This window comes from Rissa tridactyla, chromosome 3 (genome assembly GCF_028500815.1).
Source record: "Rissa tridactyla isolate bRisTri1 chromosome 3, bRisTri1.patW.cur.20221130, whole genome shotgun sequence".
NCBI lineage: Eukaryota > Metazoa > Chordata > Aves > Charadriiformes > Laridae > Rissa > Rissa tridactyla.
In genome coordinates, this window is record NC_071468.1 from 70,531,273 (window position 1) to 70,559,143 (window position 27,871).

Sequence of the window (27,871 nt, forward strand, 5' to 3'; positions counted from 1 at the left end):
TTAACCTTTTGATAAGGACGAGGAGCCGCATTTTATTTCAGTTCAGCATTCAAGGTCCACCAATTCTGTGTGCTTACCTTTCAAACTTGTAGCTATAACCATTTTGTTAATTATTCCCATTCCCTTTTTTTTCACTGGACAACAATTGCAGCCTTAAACCTTCAGCCTGCAAAAGTTCCTTCTCAGCTTTTTCTTTTCATATTTGATTTTGAAAATAGGATTACCTTTAAATGAAAATAGGATTACCTTTAAAATAAATTATAAATGATATATGCAGTAAATATATAATAAAAACCATATCAATTATAAATGATATATAAATGATAGCAACATTCATAGAAAAGCCCAATCTGAGCAGTGCCTCTCTATGTAACAGAATCATCACTGCATATGTTAGTAAGATAAACTTGAGAGCCAAACATGTTTTTTAATTTGTAAAATGAAGTTACATATTGTTTATTCCATACGAAACGTTCTGCCTCATACTGCTAAGTATTTTATTTAAAAATTCAATTTATTTATTTATCCTCCTTAAGTCCCTACTTTTGGATATTAAAGCACACTTGACAAATGACATGGTTGTATTTTTCCGCTGAGGCAGCATCCTCGGTATCATTATGTCTACATTATTAAAATGTACGTTTTCTGTTCCTTGATTGTCCAATTATTTTCTCAATAATTTTGAGGAAATTTTTTTTTTCTCTTTGGACACTCCTCTTCTTTGGACTTTTCCTTTTTTGGGTTATGTTCTTCTTCTACACAGCACCACCACGGCAGCCAGAAGGGCCCTGCAAACTCACTGCTCTCACTGGTACTTCTAGGAATTGCGTTCTCTAATTGATGTGGTGAAAATTTTATTTGGTTTTTCTGGGATGAAGCCTCCCCTGTAGTACTGCTGAAGTCAGGGAGACTACAGCCACGCACCTCGACTATTAGCCGATTTCGGGAAGCACACGGTCACGCATCAGGACAAGAGGCTGGCCGCCCTACTGCTGCTGGTGACACGTTCCCGCCTCCCCGCACTCCCAGCTCCGGGTAGGCACAGGGAGGCAACGGAGAAGCACGGGACAACTCTTAACCACCTTACACCCTCTCAACACCTCAGGGCAGGTGACCAAAACGCGATGGCGGCGCGGGCGGCCGCCATTCCGGGGGAAGCCGCAGGCGGCGCGGGGGCCTGTGAGCAGCGAGGCTGTCGCCGGCCCGGGCCAGCCGCCACCTGCAGCGGTAGGCGGGGGTTGCCGGGCAGCTCGGCGCCTCCCCCGGCCACAAGCCCGACGGCGAGGAACCCGAGCCCGCATGAAGAAAAGGCGACGGCCGCGCCCCCTCCGCCGCCGCTCCGCCTCCCTCTGGCTTCCCTGCGGAAGTGACGTTAGCCGCTGCCGTTAACAGCAGCCGGAAGCGCCGTCGGGAGCAGTAAACAACCTCGTCGAGAGGCTGCCGCGCTTCCATCTTTGAGGAGCCGAAGCGGGAGCCGGAGCCCGCCGCGAACATGGGCGGCGTCCTGGGCCTCTGCTCCATGGCGAGCTGGGTAAGGCGGGGGCGGGCGGGCGCGGTGGTTCCCTACCCCTCCTTGCCTGTCGCAGGCCCGGGGGCGGCGGCCGGTGCTGTCCCCCCCCATCCCCGGGCCTCGCCCGTTGCCTGCCCGGGCCCTTGTCCTGCCGGGGTGGGACCGTCTCTGGCGCTGCCTTCCCGCCTCCTCAAGCGCGGGGAGGCTGCAGGCCCCCTCCCCGCTCGCACACAGGCTTTCTCCGCCCCGAGCGGCTGCCGCCCCCAGCGGCTGCCGCCCCCGCTCCGTTGAGGCCGGCCTGGAGGAGGTGGGCCCTGAGGCGCGCCCCCCCGGTGGGTGTCGTTCGTGTTCTCCCCCCCGCCCTGGGCTTCTCCGGGGATCCCCAGGGATCCGCCGAAGCCGTCTCGCTGGGGCAATGGGGAGCTTCGGTACTTATTCAGACAGGCCGGCCTGTCGCGCCGCTAGTCGCTGCTTAATGCGCGTTACTGGGGGCGGAGGCGTTACAGTGAAATTCCTCCTCCCCAAATCTGTGAAGGTGTCAAAAATCTAATTAAATGCTTAGAAAGTTCGGCGTTTCTTTCGGGAGAAGTAAAATTCACGCGTTTCCCTGATTGTAATGACTGTATTTCATTTCTCTTTCTTACGGGTTTGTCTTGAGCAGCTCCACCCTTTGTAGCATCTTTGTCTTATCGAGGCATCGTTTTCGCGCTGCACAGTAGTCTGCGGTGGTGTGTCACCATCGTCAGGTGACTTTTCTTAATGGGAAACAATAGTTTGAGGTGTTTTTAAAACTGTTAGCGCTATGGATAAAAACACAGAAATCAGAAGAGATCCTGCATAGCAGTCCTCAGTTGAGGCATTGCTGTTTTAAGGTTACGTGATACGTTTTTCCAAATCTAGTCCTTATGTAAATAGACACAATCAGCTGGATTGTGACTCTTTAGACATTTGGCTTAAAATGTCAGTGGGATTGTGAAAATCTGAATTTTCCATAGCAAAAATATTGTACTGTGCTCAGATTAAATGAAATTACCTATATTTAAACAGTTCACGCACACAACTTAGTGGTCTAACAAAGCCTCATATTGATCCAAGCTCCTATTTTCTGTGCTATTAATATATATGAACTTTGGTTCCCCTTGATTGATTGTACAGATTGATATGTAATTAGATAATACTTAACTCCTTAATCTCTTGTACAAACTCTATGAAATGATCCTAGAATTGGTAAATTTGTATGAGCTAAGCTTCCAGGCCAATACGCATATAAATAAGCGACTAGAACACCGATGATATCCTGTTAACAAAGTACTGTCAGTTTTCATTTTGCTTTAGTTAACATTTTAAACACTACTTAATGGATCAGCCAGTTAGGCTTTAATTACTAGCTGAATATAGTTAACGTTAACATTTTTAATTATTGTCAAATACTAAGTGACAGTATAACTATAGGTTTTAACTCAAATACTTGAGTTAATACGTACTGGATTTTCAAGTGCATAAACAGCCTTTCTCATAAGTGGCTGGTGTTTGTAGTGCATGAAGAATCCCTCTATACTTGCTCTTGGTTTGAGTGTTTCTGTACAGAGAAATTCAGCTAATGATTTTTTAGATAAAATTATTTACATGAGCATGTAATCTTGTTTAAGTCAGATTTACTGTGGGTAACTAACCCTCATACACCCATCCCTTCCTTTAAAGTGCCCAAACAAATCAGGGGGATTTTCTGTGTGGTGGGTTTTCTTGGTGGTTTGTTTTTTTTTTCCCCCCTCCTTCCCCCAGGTGACTTTTAAGTGTTTATTTTCTTTCCACTTATAAAACCATAGCTAGTCAGCACTTAAAGCCTCTAGCATAGTTCCTATAGGATAAATCTGCGCTGCTCTCCAAGGAGATGTCAGAATACACAGCATTTGTGGCTCTGAAAGAGAAGCAAGCTGTGAGGGTGAGGTAGCAGGGGAACCAGATGTAGCAATGCATGTGGCAGTGCTGACTGTGGCACCGCCAGGAAAACTGCTCCTCTTTTGTCTGGGAAGACGCCGCTGCCAGTATTGTTTCAGCTGTGTAGCTTCTCTGAAAGGCTGTGTGTTGTGCCATGCAGAGCTGCCCGGGGTACCTGACCTTGCCTCATACCTTTATTTCTTCTCGATTTTTTTGCGTGGTGTTACTGCTGGTTGTAGGTCTGCCCTACTGTGGCCTCATTCGGCAGTGTTTCAGTTTAGCGTTTTTTAAGAGTAAAGGTGAGCCTGTTAGAGATGAGGGGAAGGCCTTAAGAGCACTGTCATCTCACCAGAAGCCTTCTGATCCTGGCAACCTAGATTGGTCAGGCAGTGCTGTTGTCACTCTGCTGGGTCTTGCCTCTATTGCACTGTTCTCTGAAACAGCAGAGCTGCTGCTTCTCTCACTTAAATATTCACTATAAAGGCAAAGATCTTGATTGAATCGGTTCCTTTAAGCATATGAATAGGGATGATGTAGCTAAAACCTGACTAGGCCCAGTGAGGGACTTAGTGTTCTTGCAAATACTTAATCCAGTGTATAATAATTTAGTCATTACCCCAGTAAGAAGATTATGTTTGATATTAAAAATTTGTTTGGTGTGCATCAGGGGCAGTTGACTTTCAGTCAGTGCTTTTGTGGAGTTTTCTCTCTCCTCCTCTCTCCTGCAATATTCATCTTGTTATGTGTTCTTCCGGCAATTTACACTGCCCTAGAGATTGAAGTGACTAGTTTAGCAGGCATGAATTGACTTGTCTGCCCAGATGGGTGCTCCCAAAATAGGTGTGTGGGTCATCTTTTCGTATTTGGCCTCAGTGAACACCACTGAGCTGCTTATTTTTCTCAAAAATGTGCAGGGATGTGAGTTGGTTGTCAGGTCCAAATGTTACTGGATGGCTATAGGTTTATGTGGTCATGACTTAGTAAATGTTGTCCAAACTTCCTTAAGAAAGCAAGCTCAAAAGTAGTTGTAGAGTAGCTCTTTGTCTGCATCTCTGACTAAGCTGGGCTGCACCTGGGGATTTACTATTAAGCTTTGATTGTGTTGTAGTATCTTAGTCTTTGTACTGTAGTATTTTTTTGCGGGAGACATACTCTGAATTTAGGAAGAAAGTAAGTGACACAAACTGTCCTTGACTCTTCTGCTGATAAACTTAATTCCATAGGTCAGATGTTCTTTGCTCTCTGTTCTTTTTGAATTCTGTTACTTGTTAGAAGTGTTTTTGCCAATAGTACAATAGTATTATTTTATTGGAATGTTACATATTTTGTTCTGCCTGGATAAAAGGAGGGAGTTGGACTGTAATGTGATTCCTTGTAGAAGTGCCTGACTTGCATAAACAGTATCAGTAGGTGTCTTGTTCAGAGACGTGCATGATCACGGCTTGTAAAGATGAGCAGTTTGGGGGCAAAATGTTTTAAAAGCTGGTGGTGGAGCTCAGACACTTAAATGAGGTATATTGCTTTGTTTGAGGCACATTGTTTCCCATCGAGGGGAAGACAGTCATTCAGCCACTGAAATAAAGTGGCAGAAGCCTCCCCTGTCTGTAGAAAAATGCATTCCTCTCTGTTCCCCTTGACACACTCAGGAGGAAGCTGCTTGAATTACTTAGGTATTTAAAAAACAATTTAACCCTGATGACTTTATGCCGGACAGTCCTTGCTGCAAATGAGCTTAGGCTTATGTTCTACTCAGCCCAATTCAACCTTTTATTCAAAAGTATCTTTAAAAATATTAATGCAGATAGAATTAGTTCGAGAAAGTAATTTTTTTTGAACAGACTAGAAATATTCTTCACTAGGAAGGTTATTTGTGTGAGTGGAGGAAATACTGCAATACATCAGTACTGTAAAATCCTAATGCATTCTAAGCCAATACTTACTTTGTTTCCTGCTTACCAAGCATAGATGTCCCTAATATAGTTGGTTGCAGTCATAGAACAGCCTCGAAGGACCAACCTTTCTTGGGAAAGGGAGCCTAGATGAGATGATTTAGCATCCTGAAAACCTCCAGTGGTGGGGACTCTACCACATCCTCGGAGACTGTTCCAGTGGCTGATTGTTTTCACTGTAAAAAAAATGTCTGTCCTATACCGAGATGAAACCTCTCCTGGAATCAACACCTTCATAGCCTTTGTGCTATAATGATACTGAGTGGAGGAGGAGGTAAAAAAGGGCAATATATTATCTTTTACATACTGAAATAGTTATAATGAGAATTTACCTAGATTCAGTTTTTTAGCAAGACAAGTTTAATGGTGAAGTTTGCTAATTTAAAATGATTCTGTAGCATAGCGGAATGAAAATTCTTGGCTTCTCCATTCTTGGAAAGGAGCGCACTTACAAAAAGAATACAAGGAAATTATTTAAAAGACCCTGTTTGTGGGTTCAGTGTGTGGGTCTGGTTGAACGTGTAAGAACTGATAATCTGAGCCTTTTCCTGAGGGGTCCTCAGGAGGCTGCTGAGGGCACTGTGGCAGTCTGTCTGCTCTTCCCTGCCAGCCCTGGGGCCTTCCCTGTCCAGTCAGACTGCTGTCATTTTTGTTTGTCATATGACTAAACTTGTAACAACTCACTCTGACACATGGCAGTCCTACTGGATGATTGTCATGGCATTGGTCATGTGGCCATGTAACTGGTTATGTTCTTATTTGGTGTCTTTGACGTGGTGATTGACATTTACGGCTTTTGTCACATGGTGGAGGTGTCCCTGCGTATGTGCTGGGGAAAAAGCTGGGTTTTACCACCATTCTGTGTCTTTGTCACTAGTTGCACAGTCTCTTGTAGCTCAGATAAGGCAGTGCTCACTTGGTAACTTTACTTTACCTGAAAAATATGTGGCCTCCAAAACTTAGCTGTTAACTGCTCTCTAGGATATGGTCCTCTAGGCAGAATAATTTATTTGTAAACAGAAAAAAAAAATCCCAACCCTCAAACATTTTGATTGTACCTTTCCTCTTTTGGTTTAACTTTACTTGCGGAATCTTACCCTTCTTCTCCTTCCTGAATTGTCATTCAGCAAGTGTCAGAAAATTGCAACAGGATGAAGTTCATTTGTGGTGGTTTTTTTGTTGTGTGTCTGGGTTTTTTTGTGTGTGTATGTGTGTGTTTTGTTTTGTTTTTAATCTTCTCCCCTGATGAAATGGCACTATCTGCTCCCTTTCCTTCTTCCCACAATTTTCAGTTTTAAGAGTTGAATTTAAGTGTTGAATTGTCCTAATTTTTTCCCTCATAGTGTTACAGCTGTACAGTGTTCCTATCCACTTTTGCCATTGGTATTTGGTAGTGATGATAATATGTGTACCGTGTGTTTGCTTTGTTATTGTGGTTTGTAACTTTGTCATTTCATAAGTTAATTTTGCCATCTGACAGAGAATTATGTGATACATGAGTAGTTGCTAAATATGCAAAAATTTGCAACATAAGTTTTAGGCTATTTTACCTGTTGTTTGTGCTCCAGTAATGTTGGTGGCCCCAGTGACAGTTGTGGCCTTACTCTGTCAGATGCTGAAAGTGTACCTAGATCCCAGTGGCACTCAAATTTTGTTTCTGTGGTGTATTTGTTTAATCTCTGCAGCTGTGGAAGGGAGGATATAGTTGCTAACTAAAAGCAATCCTTGCATCTTACTTAGCTGAAATTAAATAAAATTCAGGAGGACAAATAAGCCTGAATCCAGCCTTTATTTCCTCTGAATGGATAAATGATTACTTTTCACATTGCACTAATTCCACTGTATGATGGTATGTTAGGAAGCGCTGCCAAGATCATTAGGGGGCTCTGTAACATGTTGGAGTGACTTAGTCTACACTAGTGATGAGATGCACAGGAGAATCATTTTCCATCATAACTTCTGATGATCTAGGCAGCCTGGTTAAATACTGAAATCTAGTAATGCAAGACTCTTTAAAGAACTTGTTTCGTGTTTTGTCTTTCTGTCAGATACCGTGCTTGTGTGGAAGTGCCCCGTGCCTGCTCTGCCGATGCTGCCCCAGTGGAAACAACTCCACCATAACGCGGCTGATTTATGCATTCTTTTTACTTCTTGGTGTGAGCGTTGCCTGTGTGATGTTAATACCAGGCATGGAAGAGCAGCTGAAGAAGGTCAGATTACTTCTTTGCTAACATGTTGGTAGAACAAATGTCACAGATAATTGTAAACAACACCTTGAAAGCATGGGGTTTTTTTGGAAATACGTAATTTTGCTGTCACCTGTGCTTCACAGTCACCATTAATTTGATTGTAGAACAAATAAGCAAAGAACTCGTGAGACAGTCACTGCATAGATGAAAAGCAGTATTCAGGAATAAAGTCACACCCCTTCTTTAATATCTCAGAGCAGAAAAAATAAAATATTGTGTCAAACAAGAAAATATTTATATATGTTGAGTTTTAAGTTATATTGAGATGCTTTTATTTGTGGCACTTGATTAATTTTGATTGCTGTTAATAAAAGAATGAAAAATAACCACAATCTAAGATATCTTATAGTTTCATTGTACTGTACTAGTTAAAATTCTATTTTAAAGTCTGCAAATGCATAACAAAAATATTTTTCACTAATGATAGTAGCATATTTTTCACTAAGAATAATAGGAAGTGCTTGCAGGATTTTACAGTTTATTATATGAAGATATGATGGTGTATGTAAAATACACTATACACTATAATAGAGGAGAGCTTACAGGTTCACTGAACTTGGGTTGCATGTGCTTTGGTTCTGTTAGGCTTCTTTTTGCAGTCTTTAATTTTTTTTCTAGTAAATAGTAACATCTGTTAGGTATGCTTTTGATTTTTGTCCCCCTAAATGATTCATCTGTAAATGTTTATTTCAGTGTAGCATAGTAACCATTATTATTTCTTCAGATCGCGCCATGCTAGTCACCTAGGAAGGAAAATTACAGCCTTCGGGAGTATGATTTGATTTCAAAAAGGCGTTACTGATGTCCTGGTATTGACTGGAAAGGATACTCTCAGCTGTTTCATATGGAAGTTACAGATACTTCTAATTGATTGTGATGTTACTTTTTTTAGGGAGGCTGTCTCTGCTTTAAAGAAATGTAAACAGGCTGCCTTCTCCTAGCTATGTCATGAACTTGATACTAACTGTCAAGTCAAGTTTACCAAGTCCCAGATCTTTTATTTATCCCTGGATTCAGATCAACAAGTGAAAACTGCATTTCTTTGAGAAATTCTGAAACTACTAATAACAAAAACCCCGACCTCGCTGCTGTTAATAAGATATATTTTTGGTTTTGTTTAGAATTTGCCTATGAGGGATTTTTTTCCTTGAATGTGTTGAATATTCTGTTTAGACTGTAACTAATAGTACCGTTCTTCAGTGTCATATTTTCTAGCAATGTTAATAGTTTGCGTAAAGTTACAATATTAATGAGTTATATATTAATAAATTGCTAATGCATATTTACTCACAGAAATATGTGATTTACAGATCACTGAAGTATCTTGTATTTATCACAGATTCCTGGATTTTGTGATGGAGGGATGGGAACAACTATTCCTGGTGTGCACGGCCATGTGAATTGCGATGTACTAGTTGGTTACAAAGCTGTGTACCGTGTGTGCTTTGGTATGGCCATGTTCTTCCTTCTCTTCTCCTTATTGATGATCAAAGTGAAAAGCAGCAACGACCCAAGAGCAGCAGTGCACAATGGGTAAGATACAGAAATGAGAACTGTGTGGATATGAGATACAGCTACTGTGAAAATAAAGCCTGTGGCTGAGCACACTGGTCAAATTTACTGTTCCACATACAGAGAATTTGATAGTGGCTAGAGGAGTGTTGTTGCAGTAGAGGGTATTCAAAGACATTAGAGTTTTAGACATGGCAGATTAATTTTTGTAAGAGGAAAAGATACACATGGCTGTCATTTTTCAGAGCCTGAATTATGTCAGTGGATAATCTGTTCAGAGGTTTCCCAAGATTAGAGGTTCTGCTTTTGTCCAAAGATGACAAAATTCAGACATAAATGATGGTGCTAAGTTTCATTCCACTGAGATGTTTTCATCAAATAGAAAGATTAAAAAGCCAGATCTGTCCTCTAGGAATTACATTCCTCCTGACTTTGATGTTTTTAAGCGCATGCTCTTTGCTGAACAGTTTTATTTTAAAGATGGTAACAGTGATATATAGGTGTCTATACACACACACACAGATATCTAACATATCTCCTCCCCTCTGCTGGCTCTTCTTCACTCTTCTGTTCTGCATAAAGGAGAGTGAGTTACGTATTTATTTCCTGAGCTTCACAATACATTTCTTTTGTATTTTATTATAGTTAGCATTATCAGATGGAAGATAATAGTGGAATTTCAGCTTGCAGGTTGACACAAGTGGTAGTTTTCATACAGGCTCAGCCTACATGTAATGTAGCTTCTTGAACGAGGGAGATGGAAATTTTTATACTAAGGCATGGCACTAGAAAGCATAAACCCATTTGTGCTGTCTGCTAGTGTTGGTGGTCACAGTGATTGCTTAGGCTACTACTTCTTCAAGGTGATTATATTTAATGGAAGCTATTAACAGCTAAGCCATAAAAATTAAGAAGGCATTTTTATTTTACGTTCAGTATAATAAGATTAAACATTTCTAGCATAAAATGAGGAAAAATTTCAAATTATTTCTGTAGGGGAAAAGAAGATAATTAAGACTGAGCAGAATATTGCTTTGTTTACTCTTTTGTTTATTTCTGTCTAAAGACTATGAGGCTGGGTACAGTATGAAGATGCGTTAGCAGCAGTAACTCAGTTCGGCCTTTCCCCCTGCCCTGCTTTGCTGAGGAGAGCATACTTCTTACAAGCAGGAGGAAAATGGTTCGGGTACATTCTATGTCAACACTTCATGTTTTTTTACAATAAAAGGCCCCTTTTACATGACGTGGTATCTCTACCTAAAACCGCATCTTAAGTGTTTGGGATCTTCTTGATACCCTTACCTGGAGTTGTGCTCTACAGATTTGGGTGCTATTTATGAAACCCATAGCAGTTCTCTCTTCTCAGACAATCTAGCATCAGCGCTAGGATAAAAGGAAAAATGACACTTGTTAATTGTTACTGGTGGAATATTTAATAAAGTTACTTCCAACACTTCTGTAATAACTAGTTGCTTCAATAGTAGTATTCATTACAGGTAGCTTTATGAAAACCATGGTTTTATGATTTTTGAAATCGTGATCTTCAGTAGTACTTTGCAATGTAGTCTTTCTGTCACTAGCTTGAAATACTCAGAATATTAGGTTTTCCTTTTTCATACTTGCATACAAGTTAAGCCCAATAATGTGGTCCAGTGCCAATGTTCACCTTCTTTTCTTCTGTAACAGCAGTCAGAATGGTTTCTTGCCTCAGGTTAAGGGTAATAGAAAAAAATCAGTTACAGTGTATTCATGGGATTGTTGCTGGCTTGCACAGAATGCAAGGTTCTGGAATTAGAGGTCAAATTTATACAAACTTGAATCTGTTCTTATTTCTGCAATGGAGAATGACATTGACGTAAAAAAAAAATAATTCCACACGTGGATTCCAAAACTAATTTTAGTGGGATATGTATTACACCGTAACTGTTGTAAGTTAGTTCAGCTTTGTCGTGGTTTTGACCGGATTGGCCAATCAGAACGACACATGGCCTTCCCCCCCTCTCTCCTCAGATAGGAGAGGAAGAGATAAGGAGATTTATGAGTTTAGAAGAAGAACTAAACTACTTTAATGAAAATAATAATAAATAAGAAAATAGTAAATAATAATAGAATAATAAAAATTAAAGAGAAAAAAGTATACAATATATACAAAACCGTATCATAGAATCATAGGGTTGGAAGGGACCTCTGGAGATCATCCAGTCCAACCCCCCTGCCAGAACAGGTTGCACAGGAACACTTCTGGGTGGGTTTTGAATGTCTCCAGAGACGGAGACTCCACCACCTCTCTGGGCAGCCTGTGCCAGTGCTCTGCCACCCTCAAAGCCAAGAAGTTCCTCCTCATGTTTAGGCGGAACTTCCTATGCTCAAGTTTGTGCCCGTTACCTCTTGTCCTGTTGCTGGGCACCACTGAAAAGAACCTGGCCCCATCCTCCTGACACCCACCCTTTAAGTATTTATAAGTGTTGATAAGATGCCCCCTCAGCCGTCTTTTTTCCAGACTGAAGAGACCCAAATCCCTCAGCCTTTCTTCATAAGAGAGGTGTTCCAGTCCCCTAATGATCTTGGTAGCCCTTTGCTGCACCCTCTCCAGCAGTTCCCTGTCCTTCTTGAGCTGGGGAGCCCAGAACTGGACACAGTACTCCAGGTGTGGCCTCACCAAGGCAGAGTAGAGGGGGAGGATGACCTCCCTTGACCTGCTGGCCACACTCTTCTTGATGCACCCCAGGATGCCATTGGCCTTCTTGGCCACAAGGGCACATTGCTGGCTCATGGTCATCCTGTTGTCCACCAGCACTCCCAGGTCTCTTTCCACCGAGCTGCTCTCCAGCAGGTCAGCCCCCAACCTGTACTGGTGCATGGGGTTATTCCTCCCCAGGTGCAGCACCCTACACTTGCCCTTACTGAATTTCATAAGGTTTCTCTTTGTCCAGCTCTGCAGCCTGTCCAGGTCTCTCTGTATGGTGGCACAACCACCTGCTGTGTCAGCCACCCCCCCAGCTTGGTGTCATCAGTGAACTTGCTGAGGGTGCACTCTATCCCTTCATCCAGGTCATTGATGAATATATTGGACAGGACTGGACCCAGTACTGGCCTGTGGGGAACACCACTCGTCACTGACCTCCAACTAGACTCTGTGCCCCTAATCACTACCCTCTGAGCTCTGTCTTTCAACCAGTTATCTATCCACCTTACTGTCCATTCATCAAGCCCACTCTTCCTAATCTTCCCTATGAGGATGCTGTGGGAGACCATGTCGAATGCCTTGCTTAAGTCAAGGTAGACCACATCTACCGCCCTCCCTTCATCTATCCATCCAGTCATGCCGTCATAGAAGGCTATCAGATTAGTCAGACATGATTTCCCCTTGGTGAATCCATGTTGAGTACTTCTGATAGCTTTCTTTTCCTCCACATGCCTTGAGATGACGCCCAGAACGAAGTGTTCCATCATCTTTCCAGGGATGGAGGTGAGGCTGACGGGCCTGTAGTTCCCCGGCTCCTCCTTCTTGCCCTTTTTGAAGACTGGAGTGACGTTGGCTTTCCTCCAGTCCTCAGGCACCTCGCCTGTTCTCCAGGACCTTTCAAAGATGATGGAGAACGGCCCAGCAATGACTTCCACCAGCTCCCTCAGCACTCTTGGGTGCATCCCATCAGGGCCCATGGACTTGTGAATATCTAGTTGATCACTCACTTGATCCTCCTCAACCCAAGGGAAGTCGTCTTCTTTCCCTGTTACTTCCCTCAATGCCTGGGACTCCTGAGGGCTGGGCTGAGCAGTAAAGACCAAAGCAAAGAAGGCATTCAGTAACTCTGCCTTCTCCGCATCCTCCGTCACCATGGCTCCTGTTTCATTCAACAGTGGGCCCACAACTTCTCTGGTCTTCCTTTTGCTTCCAGTATACTTGTAGAAGCCGTTCCTGTTGAGCTTGACATCCCTGGCCAGGTTTAATTCCAGGGTGGCCTTGGCTTTCCTTGTTTCATCCCTGCACGCTCTGGCAGCATTCTCGTAATCCTCCCAAGGGGTCAGTCCCTTCTCCCACTTATTGTAGACTTCCTTCTTCCGCTTGAGCTTTTTCGGAAGCTCCCTGCTCAACCATGCAGGTCTCCTGCGTCCCTTGGCCGATTTCTTTCTCTTAGGGATGCACCGATCCTGAGCTTGGAGGAAGTGGTCTTTGAATATCAACCAGCTTTCTTGAGCCCCTTTGCTTTCCAGAGCCCTAGCCCATGGGATCTCTCCAAGCAGTCTCTTGAAGAGGTCGAAGTTAGCCCTCCTGAAATCCAAGGTTGTAATTTTACTTCTTGATATTTTCTGCGTGGTACCTGTGATCCTGAACTCTATCATTTCATGATCACTACAACCTAGGGTGCCCCCAACCTTAATGTCCTCCACCAGTCCCTCTGTGTTTGTCAGTACCAGGTCCAGGAGTGCTCCTCTCCTTGTTGGCTCCTGCATCACCTGTGTCAAGAAGTTATCATCAATGCACTGGAGGAGCCTCCTGGACTGTGCATGCCTGGCTATGTGGTCTTCCCAGCAGATATTGGGGTGGTTGAAGTCCCCCATGAGAACCAAGGTCTGCGATTGCGAGGCTACCTTCAGCTGTCTGTAGAAAGCCTCATCAGCTTCCCCATCCTGATCAGGTGGCCTGTAATAAACACCCACAACAGTGTCCCTTATATTTGCCTGTCCCTTAATCCTCACCCGTAAGGTCTTGACCCTCTCTTCATCTGCCCCTAGTGAGGGCTCGATGCATTCCAAATGCTCTCTCACATAGAGTGCAATTGCACCACCATGCCTCGCTGGTCTGTCTTTCCTGAAAAGGACATAGCCATCCATGACAGCATTCCCGTCATGTGAGCTGTCCCACCATGTCTCAGTAATTGCAATGAGATCGTGGCCCTGCAACCGCACACAGATCTCCAGCTCTTCCTGCTTATTCCCCATGCTGTGTGCATCGGTGTATAAGCATTTCAGAGAGGGAGTCGTGTAGTTTTGACCCTTGAGATGCGGTGTGCCTTCTGGCTTTCAGAAATACTGGCACACTGGCCCACGAGAGCTGAGCAGCTATGCCCTGGCACCTCACCAGCAAGCCCAGTACTGTCCCCACCCCCCTTCAAATCTAGTTTAAAGCCCTCTCAATGAGCCCCTGTTAGCTCTTGTCCTAGAACCCTTTTTCCCCTGGAAGGCAAGGTGTTCCCACCGGTTACCAGCAGGCCAGGTGTTTTGTAGATCAGGCCATGATCAAAGAACCCAAAGCCCTGCTGATAGCACCAGGCTTGAAGCCAGGGGTTGATCTGCTGGCTCCTCCTGTTTACCCCCTCGTCATTCCCTGCAGCTGGGGGGATGGATGAGAACACAACTTGTGCTCCTGATCCCTTGACCAGGTGTCCCAGGGTCTTGAAATCATTCTTCATTGCCCTTGGACTTTTTCTTTTTACCTCATTGCTGCCTACCTGAAAGAGCAAAAGTGGGTAGTAGTCTGAGGGCCGTACCAGGGAAGGAAGCATCCTTTTCATGTCCTTGACCCAGGCCCTAGGGAGGCAGCAGACCTCCCTATGTACCGGGTCCGGTCTGCATATTGGGCCTTCCACTCCCTTCAGTAGGGAGTCACCTGTGACAAGGGCCTGTCTTTTCTTCTTTACCATAGAGGTTTTAATGTGGGGGGAGGTCTGACTAGACCTCGCTGATGCCTCCAAGGTAGAACTATCGTGTTCGTCATCATCCAGGTTCCTCTGCAGAGCACTGTACCTGTTAAATAATAGCACCTGGGAAGATGAGGTAGTCACAGAATCACAGAAACTTCAGAGTTGGAAGGGACCTCTAGAGATCATCTAGTCCAACTCCCCTGCTAAAGCAGGATTGCCTAGAGCACATTACTCAGGACTGCATCCAGGCGAGTCTTGAAAATCTCCGGAGAAGGGGACTCCACAACCTCCCTGGGCAGCCTGTTCCAGTGCTCTGTCACCCTCACTGTGAAGAAGTTTTTCCGTGTATTTGAACGGAACTTCCTATGTTCTAACTTGTGCCTGTTGCCCCTCGTCCTGTCACTGGGAACCAATGAAAAGAGTCTGGCTCCATCCTCCTTCGACCCTCCCTTTAGATACTTGTATGCCATAATAAGGTCTCCCCACAGCCTTCTCTTCTCCAGGCTAAAGAGTGCCAGCTCTCTCAGCCTTTCCTCATAAGGGAGATGCTTCAGTCCCTCAATCATCTTTGTTGCCCTACGCTGGACCTGCTCCAGTAGTTCCCTGTCCCTCTTGAACTGGGGAGCCCAAAACTGGACGCAGTATTCCAGTTGCGGCCTCACCAGTGCAGAGTAGAGGGGGAGAATTACCTCCTTCGACCTACTGGCCACACTCTTCCCTGTGCAGCCCAGGATTCCATTGGCCTTTTTGGCAACAAGGGCACATTGTTGGCTCTTGGATAATTTACTGTCTAGTCGCCGGGCTGTCTGGAGTGCGGCGCCTGTTGCGCCGTGCAGGAACTTCCTGCCATTGTCCCCTGTCCTCCAGGTTACCACCTTCAGTTGAGGTGCCAGCGGATAGGGAGTTCTCTGTTGCAGGGGTTCTGTCTGCCTGCTGGGTTTCTGTTGTGGGATGCAGGATTTTACTCCAAGAGTCTATCTCCCTCTTGCATTCCCTGATGCTTCTCAACCTACTTACCTCCTCCCTGAGCTCCATGACTAATTGGAGGAGATCCTCTACCTGGGCACATCTCCCGCAGGTGTGCCCATCGCTGCCATCCGAAACCTGCGTGAGAGCAGGGCACACCCTACAGCCTGATGTCTGTGTTCCCACAAGAGTTCTGTCTGAGAGGCTGCATCATACCTGGTGGTTGTGGATCTCATGGATGCCACAGTCTTCTTGCGAGTAGTTACTATTGCTACCTGGCTGGGTTGGCAGTCTTTCAACTCTATCCTGTGCGAACTGCTGTGCAGACTGCTGCGATTGGACTGGTGTGTCACTCCCTGTTTGGCTGCCCTTTTCTCCAGCCCAGGAAGTACACCCTTGTCGTGGTGCTCCCGGGTGGTTCCGCAGGTGACACCCAGGGAACGCCCACTCGCTGCTCGTTTGCCCAGTGTGTAGTGACCTGGCCCCAGGATGATGGGATCCAGCTCCCAGGATGATGATCACATCACCAGCAGACACAGGGAAAGTCCCAGACTGGAGTCAGTGACGGACAGGAGCTGAATTCTGGACCTAGAGTCAGGAATGCTTGGTTCAGGATCAAAGGCAGACGAACAGACAGGGTCCTCCTCAGACGTCGGCCATTGAAGAAAGAGCGAGCCAGAGCAGCCTTGCCCCTTTGGTCCCTCAGCTTTTATACTGAGCGTGATGCATATGGGATGGAATACCCTGTTGGTCAGTTTTGGGTCACCTGTCCCATCTGCTCCTCCCTGCAGGTGGGACCCCTCTACGCTTCTCTGCTTCCGACCCTCGAACGGGGCAAACAGCGAAGCGAGCTGACCTTGGTTGTTATAGCAATAAGTCTAAGCAAGAGCCTCTGTGCATACCGTTCCTTGGTATAATCAGGTCTTATCACTCTGAGAGTGAACAGTTTCTGAACAATATGCTGTTAATTTCAGACTTTAGTCAGTTAGAAGAGGCCCAGCTAAAAAGTGAAATTACAAATCAGAAAATTGGTTCTGTTTTACCTCAAACCAGGACAAGCTTTCAAACTGAGTTTAGTCACTTCGCTGTATCCCAGTGAATTCTGCCCTTCTGTAATCTCACATAGTTCCTCTCCACGCCATTAGAATTTATTCCTCTGGTCACCACCACGCAATTCTAACAGCCAGAAGGTGAGATTAAACTTGCTCGAAGTATAGGGGAAAGAAAGGGAAGGGACAGAAAACTTGAAAACTGTGCAAGTGTTTGACATTGCAGGGGTGTGGTACATGTCTTGGTGCTATATTCAGTTTTGAAGTACATGTAGATGGTACTGTGTCTATATTTGGAGCTGGCTGGCTGTCTGATCAGAAAAAACAATCTTCACTTTCTTGTAGTTTTGGCATAACTCTTTATTTAAAGTTCCGTATGCAGGGTATATTTGTACATAGTCTGTATTTGGGTGAGTTTGGAGAATCTTTGATGGAAGATATTTCCTTATCTGCTTTCTAGGAAACATCTGATCTGTTTTGTTTGGCCATGAGTGTGTATTTTTTACTGGGGAAAAGAATCCAATTCTACTGCACTGGAACAGGGACTTAGAATTTGATTGTGTCTTTTCTGTGAAGGATAAATCCTTTGCTTTTGTTGTTGTGATAAAACCTTATGAGATGTAGGCCTAAAGAGTGTGAAGTTAGGTGGGAAGAACCCAGGCTTTGGTACATCTCTCTCTTTTGTAGGAAATTAATCGAGACTAGTAGTGAACTCCAGCATTACGTTTTCTGTCATTGTAGGCACCAGTCAGATCTTCTACCTTTTTTTGGTTTTGATATGAAGAACAGTTAGGTATTTTTTTAACCCCTTTTTTCTGATACGCAGGCAGTTTAGTAATCTCACTGCTCTAGTTAAAAACCTTTTAAAAAAAACCCCAAACCCCTCACAATTATATTCCACCATAGCTTCAGATGTAATACGTCAATGAGATATCTCTGGGAAATGCATCAAACTCTGTGCCAGTCTAGCACAGTTTAAGCGTAGCTTTCTGGAGAATAAAAATCTTGGGCAGATAAAATAAGATTTTTATCCTACTTCAAAAGAAGCAAGTTAAGAATGAGTGATTTACCAAAGAACTCTTAAGGATGTGCGTTTTATGTACTTTTGAGTTTTTGTGAACTAGATCAGACTTCAGCAGTTGCCTGACTTTTTTTTTTTTTTTTTAAATTTCTCTTTAGATTCTGGTTCTTTAAATTTGCGACAGCACTTGCAATTAGTGTTGGAGCTTTCTTCATACCAGAGGGACCATTTACAACTGGTAAGGGAATCTTCCACTGTATCGTGGTGCAATCATAACTGGTTTTAAAACAAAACTAAATGCATGCTGATGTTTTACATTTTTATTGTAGCTGTGTAACTCTTCAGTGTTTAGGAACATTAAGACACGGCTGTAAATTATCTGTGGTTCTGAACTGGGTTTGTTTTATTTCTTTTCTAGTGTGGTTTTACGTAGGTATGGCTGGAGCATTCTGCTTTATTCTTATTCAGCTGGTCTTGCTTATTGACTTTGCCCACTCTTGGAATGAATCTTGGGTTGAGAAAATGGAGGAAGGAAACTCAAGATGCTGGTATGCAGGTAAAGGACTGTACTACAAACAAGCTCTAAATTTCATTGTGCATTATGTTAAATATGTTATTCAGTGAGTAATACGTTTTACCAGAGTGCAGAAGGGCTGCTTTGTGCATAAGTATCGTATTCTCAGATGGTGTAGTTCAGCTCCATTGTGTTGCTGTCCTTTTGATGTCAAGTTAAATAAGGGAGGGGGGCAGCAGCCTCTGAGTAGTAAGATCTAATGCCTGGGAGCAGGGCATCAGTTTATGGTAGCACAGCAGTGGCAGTTGTAGGTTTTGGGGTTTTTTCTTTTTTTTTTTTTTTTTTTTTTTCAGCCACAGGCTTTGTTACACCTCAACGCTGATTAAAAATGAAGTAGCCTGCTTCTGCTTCATGTTGAGCATAGGCATCTCAAATAATTGTTTTTTCTTCCTGTCTGCCAGTTGATCATTCTTTGAAGGTATATGCTGAGTCAAAGGCTGAGATGGTGAAGGAGAGTACAAGTGATCTCACAGGAGAAACGATACGTTAATTTTAATAAAGTGTTTCAGATGTGATAATTTAGGTGTTTCAAAAGACAGCACAGCCTGTCCTCATGCAATGGCCACTTCACTCTTTAGTGTTTTTAATAAGATGGAATTTGGACATAAGATTTTGTTTTTCTTTCTACTGGAGAAGTAATCCCTTAGTTTCTTTTTTTAAGGTTTTAACCAAAGTGTATGTAGTATAATTGTATTCCCTCATGCTTGCTCCTCTTGGTTGCTGTTACAGAACTGGAGAATCAAGTATGGCTTCAGGCTTCCCATTTATTGTGTTCTTTTTTTTTAACAGGGTATTTATTGAGAGGAACTGATTTCCTTTATGTTTCAGCGCTCAGAGCTGCTCTCTAATTCTGTCATTGTATACCATATCCAAAACGTGATAATCATGCAATATTATTTCAATTTTAATACTCTCCCTTGTTAACAAGTTTAACTCTGTTTTTGTCTCTTTTCACAGCTCTGCTGTCAGCTACAGCTATCAATTATCTGCTGTCTCTAGTGGCTATCGTCTTGTTTTATGTTTATTACACTCATCCAGAAGGTTGTTCTGAAAACAAGACGTTCATCAGTATTAATATGCTGCTGTGTATCGGTGCTTCTGTAATGTCAATTCTGCCAAGGATTCAGGTATAGTTTTAATTCCATTATCTTTTGTTTTTTCTGTATTATCAGTCCCAGAAACCTGTAATATGATCATGCCTGAGATCGTTTAATTTCCTAACTTTGCTATTTCATGACTTCTTCTATAGGAATCTCAGCCAAGATCTGGTTTGCTGCAGTCTTCTGTGATCACAGTTTACACAATGTATTTGACTTGGTCAGCTATGACCAATGAACCAGGTAAGTGTAGTAGCGATACGTGGCTTTTTGGGTAACCAGTTCAGCAGTAAATACGTAGAATACCAAGTTGGAAGGGACCTCAAGGATCAGTCGGACCAACCTTTCCTGGCAAAAGCACAGTCTAGACAAGATGGCCCAGGACCTTCTCCAGCTGAATCTTAAAAGTGTCCAATGATGGGGAATCCACTACTTCCCTGGGGAGATTGTTCTCGTGAAAAATTTTCCTCTTGCGTCATCAGAATGTCTCTAGGAGTAACTTGTACCCATTACCCTTTGTCTTTTTCATGTGACTTCTTGTAAAAAGGGAGTCTGTCTTCTTTGTAGTCACCCTTTAAATACTGGAACCTGGTGATAAGGTCTCTCTTAAGCCTTCTTTTCTCAAGGCTGAACAAACCCAGTTCTCTCAGCCTTTCCTCATCTGGCTGGCTTCCCAGTCATTCGATCATCTTTGTCGCCCTTCTCTGGACCCTCTCCCACCTGTCCACATGTTTTTTGTCTAGCGGGGACCAAAACTGAACACAGCATTCCAGATGTGGCCTGACAAGTGCTGAGTAGAGTGGGATAATGACTTCTTTATCTGTGCTGGTGATGCCCTTGTTGATGCAACCCAGCATGCTGTTGGCTTTCATTGCTGCAGCAGCACACTGTTCATTCATGTTGAGCTGCTTGTCCGCTAGGACCCCCAGGTCCCTTTCCACAGAGCTGCTCCCCAGCCAGGTAGATCCCAGCCTGTGCTGCACTTCTGGATTATGTTTTCCCAGGTGCAAGACCTTACACTTGTCCTTGTTGAACTTCCTAAGTTAGCCCACTCTTCCAGACTGTCTAGCTCTTCCTGCAGGGCAGCTCTCTCTTCCAAAGTGTCCACTTCTCAGTTTGGTGTCATTATCAACCTTCATCACTTGATCCCATTTTCCAGGTCAGTTATGAAGACGTTAAACAGCATTGGGCTCAATATTGATCACTGGGGACCCCACCTGTGACAGGTTGCCAGTTTGAAAAGGAGCTATTTACCACCACCCTCTAGATGTGGCCTGTCAGCCAGTTCCCCACCCGCCACACAGACCACTTGTCTGGACCGTAACACATCAGTTTCTGCAGCAGGAGGCTGTGGGGAACTGTGTCGAAAGCCTTGGAGAAATCCAGGTAGACAATGTCCACTGGTCGCCCCACATAAACTGAGCAGGTTACTTTGTCATAGAAGGCGATCAGGTTTGTCAAGCATGGTTTTCCCTTGGTGAATCCATGCTGCCTTGTCCTAGTCACGTGCTTCCTTTGACTTGTGAATGGTCCCCAGGAGGATTCGTTCCATAACTTTTCCACGGACTGAAGTGAGACTGATGGGCCTGTAATTTCCTGGATCCTCCTTTAAGCCCTTCTTGTAGATGGGGGTGACATTAGCCTTCTTCCAGTCTTCTGGCATGTCCCCTGATCTCCCTGACTTCTGAAAGATTATGGAGAGCGGCCTCGCAACATCAGACAGTGCTCTTAACGCTCTCGGGTGGGTATTGTCAGGGCCCATCGATTTGTAGGGGTCAAGCTTCACATAGTTCACATACCAACTCTTCCGTCACTGACGGTGGGTCTGTGTTTGCATCAACCTGGATTGCTGTTCCCAAGGCCTGGGCCCCAGCAGGGCTGGTAAAGACAGAGGTGAAGAAAGTGTTGAGAACCTCTGCCCTTCCAGTGTTGTTGGTGACTAATTCACTCTCCTGTTTAACAGTGGGCCACTGTTTTCTTTCTGCTTGTTGCTTATGTACCTGAAGAACCCTTTCTTGTAGTTTTTTGACCAATTAGCCAATTTCAGTTCAAGCTGAGCTTTTGATTTTCTAGATGTATCTCTGCGTGCCCTGGCAATGCCCTTGTAGTTCTTAATGGGTATTCAGCCACTTTTCCACCTCTGGTATGCTTCTCTTTTGGTTTTGAGCAGACTTAGAAGCTCACAGTTAAGCCAAGGGGGGGTCTCTTGCTCCACCTACTTCCCTTACCTTTAAAGGGGATTAACTGTTTTTCTGCTTCCAGGAGAGCATTCTTTAAAAACTCCCAGCAATCCTGTATTCTCCATTGAGGCTTCCCATGGAATCCCTCCCAGCTGAGCTCTGAGTGAGCTGAAGTTTGCTCTTCTAAAATCTAAAACCTTTGTCTTAGTACTAACTCCACAATATTGTGATCACTGCAGCCAAGGCTATCACTAACCGAGATGTTACGGAGCAGGTTTTCTTGGTTTGTGAGTAGCAAGTCCAGCAGTGCCTCGTACCTGGTTGGCACATCCAACATTTGTATGAGGAAACAGTCCTCTGCTCATTCCTTAGCTCCTGGAAGGCAGCACACCTCTTGTGATCCCTGTCAGGACAGCAGATGGGCGCCTTGGTGCCCTTTAACAGTCACCCACTACAAACACTTGGTTCTTTTTGTGGTATCCACCTGTGTGCTTCTTGCAGACCTTGCTCGTGGGTGTCAAAAGCTGTTAAAGCTTCACGTTTGGTTTTGGTTTTAACGCTGGAGGGTGGGGACTGAAGCAGACTCCTGGTTCTGTGGGTCATCAGGGTCCAAGGTGCCTCATTCTCTGTGCTGTCCGCCCCAGGAGCATGGTTCCCAAACCACTTATCTATCTCCATCTCAGCCCCAATGATAACTGTGCAGCCTTTTAACTCTTGCCTGTTCTCCAGGAGAAGGGTCTGGGCCCTCGTTGCAATCTGTCTGTACTGAAGTCTCCTTCCTTACCAGTTCCGTCTGGGTGGTAGTGTCAGACATCTCAGGGGCTTTCTCTCCAAAAGCACAGGTTTAACTCTGAGGCGTGAGTTGATTTCCATTATCTTCACCTTTTTGCGAGGCAGTGTTAGAATGGGATACTATAATGCAGGCAAGTTATAGGTAGGACTCATTAGTTTATGTTCTCTCCCCCCACCCCAGCTTTCTGTAATAATACTGAAGAAATAGTTCTTCTGAAGATAACATGTTTTTCACTTGCTCCTGTGCTTATCATATGGAAAACTTTCTACCAATTATCTGTAGGATTGCACTATTCGAAAGATGAGATTTTGCAGATGACTACAATTCTTCTAAGGTGTCTGGAAGGTTCATCTCCTACCAAGTGTCAAGTTCTTACCTGGTTACTGAGATGCTAATGATTGCATTTTTCGGAATTGAGGATTTTTAAAAATCATTAATGTTTTCAGTGTGTCTTGTGTCTGAAAACAGCCGAGCATCTCTAAATAAATAAATCAATAAATCCATAAATTCTGGTGATTAAAATAAACTGCTAAATATTGATTTTTGGTGTTTTTAATTTGGTCTCTGATGCTTTTATCTTAATTATGGATAATCATCTGTGCTTCTGTATAACAGCATAGATGAGAATGGTATCTAATTCCTGCACTAATTATGGGGAAATAAGCTTGTCCGCTACTTTCGGCTGTTTCATCTGTGTTACCTGTGGATGCTGTGGGTTGGGAGCTGTTGATAATATGACGCTGACTTTGTAGCATTCTTTTCCAACTCTGAGAGAACTCTGGTACCCCATCTCTACAGAGTATTATGTTTGTCAAACTTACTTTCTGGCGGTAGAATTTCTAAAGCTTAATATGCAGAGCACTTTTATTTTGTTGCATCTAATTATATGAGATGGAACAGTGAAGCAGTTGATGCAGATCTTATATAAGTTTAAAATCCTTTTATCTCTGCAAAGAGACAGATTTTTATGCCACACTGTCATTTGCCTGCTTTAGAGAGACTGTAGGCTAAAATTAGATTCAAAGCTTTTTTACTTTAAGACTGTCACGGTCACAAAGTTCCTTTCTATTCCTGTGCATTCAGTGTGGAAGTGTACTATTAAATATTTGTTCTGTTCTTGTTTTATGTGAGTTCCAATGTAATTTCCCCCCATAGACAGGCGCTGTAACCCGAGTTTGCTGAGCATCATTGGTTACAACAGCACCACCATTCCAACCCAAGGCCAGGTAGTTCAGTGGTGGGATGCCCAAGGAATTGTAGGACTGGTTTTGTTTTTGCTGTGTGTTCTCTATTCAAGGTAAGATTCCTTTAAAAATACCTATTAACTTGTATTACTTCTCATTTTCAGATACTAAGTTGCATTTATTTGGGTAACTGTACTGTGTCCTTTCCTGTCCAATGCAGCATCCGCACATCCAACAACAGCCAAGTTAACAAGCTGATGCTGACCAGTGATGAATCAACACTGATAGAGGACGGAATGCCCAGGAGTGACGGCTCCCTTGACGATGGAGATGATGTTCACCGCGCCATAGATAACGAGAGGGATGGAGTTACTTACAGCTACTCCTTCTTTCATTTCATGCTTTTCCTGGCTTCACTGTATATCATGATGACACTTACCAACTGGTACAGGTATTTATGTTTGATAATATATTGTATTAATAAGGAGCATACAAGACGCTATCTTTTGCTGGACAGGGAGGCGTAAGTTGTGTGCCGTGAGGAATGTAGGTCTGACAGAACTTCTCAAGGGTAGTATACTGTTTGATCTATATTAAATGAATTGAAAATTGGCATAGCCAGCCTTGTTCACAAGTGCCTATCATAATTTCTGGGATAATTCTCATGATTCACTAGACTGCTGAAATACGTCCTGCTGAAGTGAACAGGATAGAGTCTAAAATTCCATAACAGATAAAAATAAGTAAATACCAGGCCCATGTCTGGTACAGAGAGCTGCAAAAAGGAGAGATAGGAAGTGTTACATTGGCAGGTTCAGGGAGAGGTGATCCATCCCATCTACTCAGCACTGGTGACACCACATCTGGAGTGTTGGGTCCAGTCCTGGGCTCCCCAGTGCAAGAGAGACTTGGACATAACTGGAGAGAGTCCAGCAAAGGGACTGGAGCATCTGTTATACCAGGAAAGGCTGAGGGAGTTGGGGCTGGTCAGCCTCAGGGAGATCATATCAATGTATATAAATACCTGAAGGGAGGGCGCAGAGAGGATGGAGCTAGGGTCTTTTCAGTGGTGCCCAGTGACAGGACCAGAGGCAGTGGGCACAAACCGAAACATGGGGGGTTCCCTCAGAACATCAGGAAATAGCTTTTCATTGGAAGGGTGACTGAGCACTGGCACAGGTTGCCCAGGGAGGTTGTGGAGTCTCCATCCTTGGAGGTATTCAAAAACCATCTCAGCGTAGTCCTGGTTAAGTTGGCTTTAGGTGTCACTGCTTGAGCAGGAGCGTTGGACCAGATGACCTTCACCAGGTCCCTTCCAACCTCACTCATTCTGTGACAGCCAGGGTCTGGTGGAAGGAAATTGGGCTGTCTGCTCCTGGAAAGAAATCCTCACAATAGAATAGTCCTCCTGTGTGTGAATTGTTACTATGTTAACAGCCTGAGCAGATGTTCTTCAGAATTTAAAAAAAAAATAAAAATTATGGTCTGTAATAATTTGTTAAAGGATATTTTGTATCAAAACAGCAACACCAGAGAAGTGTTCCCTTCAAAAGTAACTCTTAATAGATAATCCTGCTGTGGATTTGATTTGTGGCCCCGCTAAGCTCAGTATGACATCAAGATTATTAATTCTAGGTGGTGTCTTTTGGCAAGGTGAAATGCATTATTTGTGTAAGTGCTGTCCAGTTCCTGCATTTCCACAGATTTGCTTAGAGATTCCTTGTAATTTTTTCTGCTTCTTGACAGCTTCTCTTACTAAATATTTTTTGGGGCTGCTGTTGCTTTCCACCTTGCTGTGACACCAACTTTCGGATGGTGTTCTTGTACAGATTGTTGTGAACTGATGGGAAGAAGGAGGGTAGAGATGTCCTTTGAGGTGTGGAGCTGAAGTGAAAGTGATCTACTGTGAAAACAGTGTTGAAGAGTGGCTTACTACACAAAATATGTCATACCGAAGCAAAAATTGCAACTTATCTCTTTTTCCCCCTCCCCCCCTTCTTTCACAGTCCGGATTCTTCTTATGAGACAATGACCAGCAAATGGCCGTCTGTTTGGGTGAAGATATCTTCCAGCTGGATTGGCATCGTGCTGTACGTGTGGACTCTGGTTGCTCCGCTGGTTCTTACAAACCGTGACTTTGACTAAGCTGTGCTGCTCTCTAGGGATATTGTGCTTGCTTCACCCTGTCTTTGAAACAAACAGTATTCCAGAGAGTAGTGCAGTTGTAAATACGTGTGTGTGTGCGCGCGTGTGTGCGTGTGCTCTCCATGTAGTATGCCCTGCTTTATTCTGCATGATTACCGTGAATCCTGTCTTTTGGCAATTCACTAAATGACTTTTTCTAGCTGAGCTCAGTGACAATTGCTATAACGATGGTTTTCATAGGATTACTCCTAGATTGAGTGCTTCAGGAGCATTAATGTAAGATCAAGACCTTTTGGAAGTAGGGTTTTTTTCCCCTCAATTGCATTAAATAGTTGTAGGAAAAAAAAGTGCAAGTGTTAATTAGGGTGACAAACCAGTATTAGATCAGGCTTTGCAAGCAAAGGAAGGGGCTGCCTTTGATCCTTGTTGCCTTGATTCCAAAGTAAGTCTTGAAGTAAGCATTCTTAGACTCAAAATTGTGTATGTTGGAGTTCATTGGACGTCTTGCAGCATTTTGGCACTAAAGCCTGACCTGTTCCTGTTTGGAGGGCAGTGCTACCTGTAGGGCCTGTGTTCAGTGGGCAAACCTGCACCTGAAGCTGGAGGAGCAGATGTCCTCCTCGGTGCTGCTGGGTCCGATGTGTCCCATTGCAGGCAGGAGGACAGACACCCTGGGGGGAAAAACATCCTGGTATCAGATGCTCAGAAGCATGTTTTTAAGGCACCTGTTTACAATGTGCATCTATGTATTATTATTTTTTTTTAAAAAAGTAGTTTAAATGGGATAGCTGTGCTGTAATTTATTGCTGTTTTGTGTGCCACTTATTTTCTTGGCTAAGCTACAATCATGGAGTTGCAAAGAGCCAAGTGGTGGAAACTGTGTAAGCCCTTCAGAGGAATTTTTTGAGTATTGTGGTTAAAAAAGAAATTGAGGGAAAGGAGCACTGAAATTACAGTAACAAAAAGAGGCTTGCATTAACTAAAGCTTCAATAAAAGTGTTTCTTAATATATTTTGGGCTCTAAATTTTGAAATCTTTTGATGTATTAGGTATTTTGCTTGTTGTCCATTGCCAGAGATGGACTTGAGCCTAGAAAGTCTAAATCTAGGCATGAGGTAAGACATCAATCTGTTTGTTTGATTAAAATACGGTATAGTTCCTGTGCAGTTATGAAATCCTAAATGCTTTTGTGCTTGCTGCTTTGTAACCAAAGTACGTAAGCTACATTATCTCTCTGTTACTTGCTGCAGCTTGAGACTAGAGCAGCCTGACTGGGAGTGACCCTAGAGCCCTCAGCAGATGTCGTGCTGATTTGTTACCGTGGTGGTTAGACCGTTACTTCCTGTTGCTAATTATTCTCTAAGCTTTTATTTTAATTCTGCACCTAAACACTGATATTTTCTGCAAAAGTCTGACAGGTCAGTCAAACTTGAGATGGCAATGGAAGGAGGATTAGTAAAGACTTGTAATAATTTTCAACATGTTGTTACCTTACTAATAAATAAATTCGGATGAAGAGGTCCAGTGGCTTTTGGTGTCTCGTACTCCTGCCAAGTGCGTGGATAGGGCTTAATATTGTCTTCTCATCTCTCTTCCTGGCATGTTTCGTAGCACTTGTCATCTGAGCAGTAACGGCTGACAGTGGTGCCCAGGGCACCTGTAAGGCAGTTCCTGGTGCTTTGGGAGATCACACGTAACCCCCTGTATGGAGTTTTCTGACAGTTCTTCTCTTTCTGCCCTGTGCAACCTCCCTCTGAAAACACAAACACGTGTCACGCTTGTAAGGGCATTCCCACTGCATCGTGTTGCACTGTCTGTGTTAAGTTTGGGTGACACACCCAGACACCAGCTTTAATACAGCAGCTCCTGTCCCCTGTAACAAATAGCTAGTCACTGCATTAGGAAGATGAACAGAAAGCTGGGTCTACAGATTCAGCTCCTTGTACAAGTGGCTAGGCTGCTCCTTTGAAAAAGGAAACTTTGGCTGTGGAAGGTGTTTTTCCTGTTGCCATGTGTGAAGTTTCTCCCTTCACCAGGAACATCCTACACACTGGAGCCT

The 27,871-nt window shown here is 43.8% G+C and overlaps 1 protein-coding gene across 2 annotated transcripts; it reads left to right on the forward strand.

The window, feature by feature from the left end:
• Positions 1 to 1,371: 1,371 nt before the first annotated feature.
• SERINC1 (serine incorporator 1) lies at positions 1,372 to 27,328 on the forward strand. Of its 2 annotated transcripts, XM_054194132.1 has the most exons (10): positions 1,372 to 1,531; positions 7,446 to 7,607; positions 8,986 to 9,179; positions 17,998 to 18,077; positions 18,258 to 18,395; positions 19,371 to 19,540; positions 19,663 to 19,753; positions 23,639 to 23,780; positions 23,888 to 24,118; positions 25,674 to 27,328. In XM_054194132.1, exons 1-10 carry the CDS (start codon positions 1,493 to 1,495, stop codon positions 25,810 to 25,812), a joined length of 1,386 nt encoding a protein of 461 aa, XP_054050107.1. In that variant the 5' UTR covers positions 1,372 to 1,492; the 3' UTR covers positions 25,813 to 27,328. The 2 variants fall into 2 exon arrangements, with proteins under 2 accessions (XP_054050107.1, XP_054050108.1); XM_054194133.1 differs by lacking the exon at positions 18,258 to 18,395.
• The last annotated feature ends 543 nt before the right edge of the window (positions 27,329 to 27,871 follow it).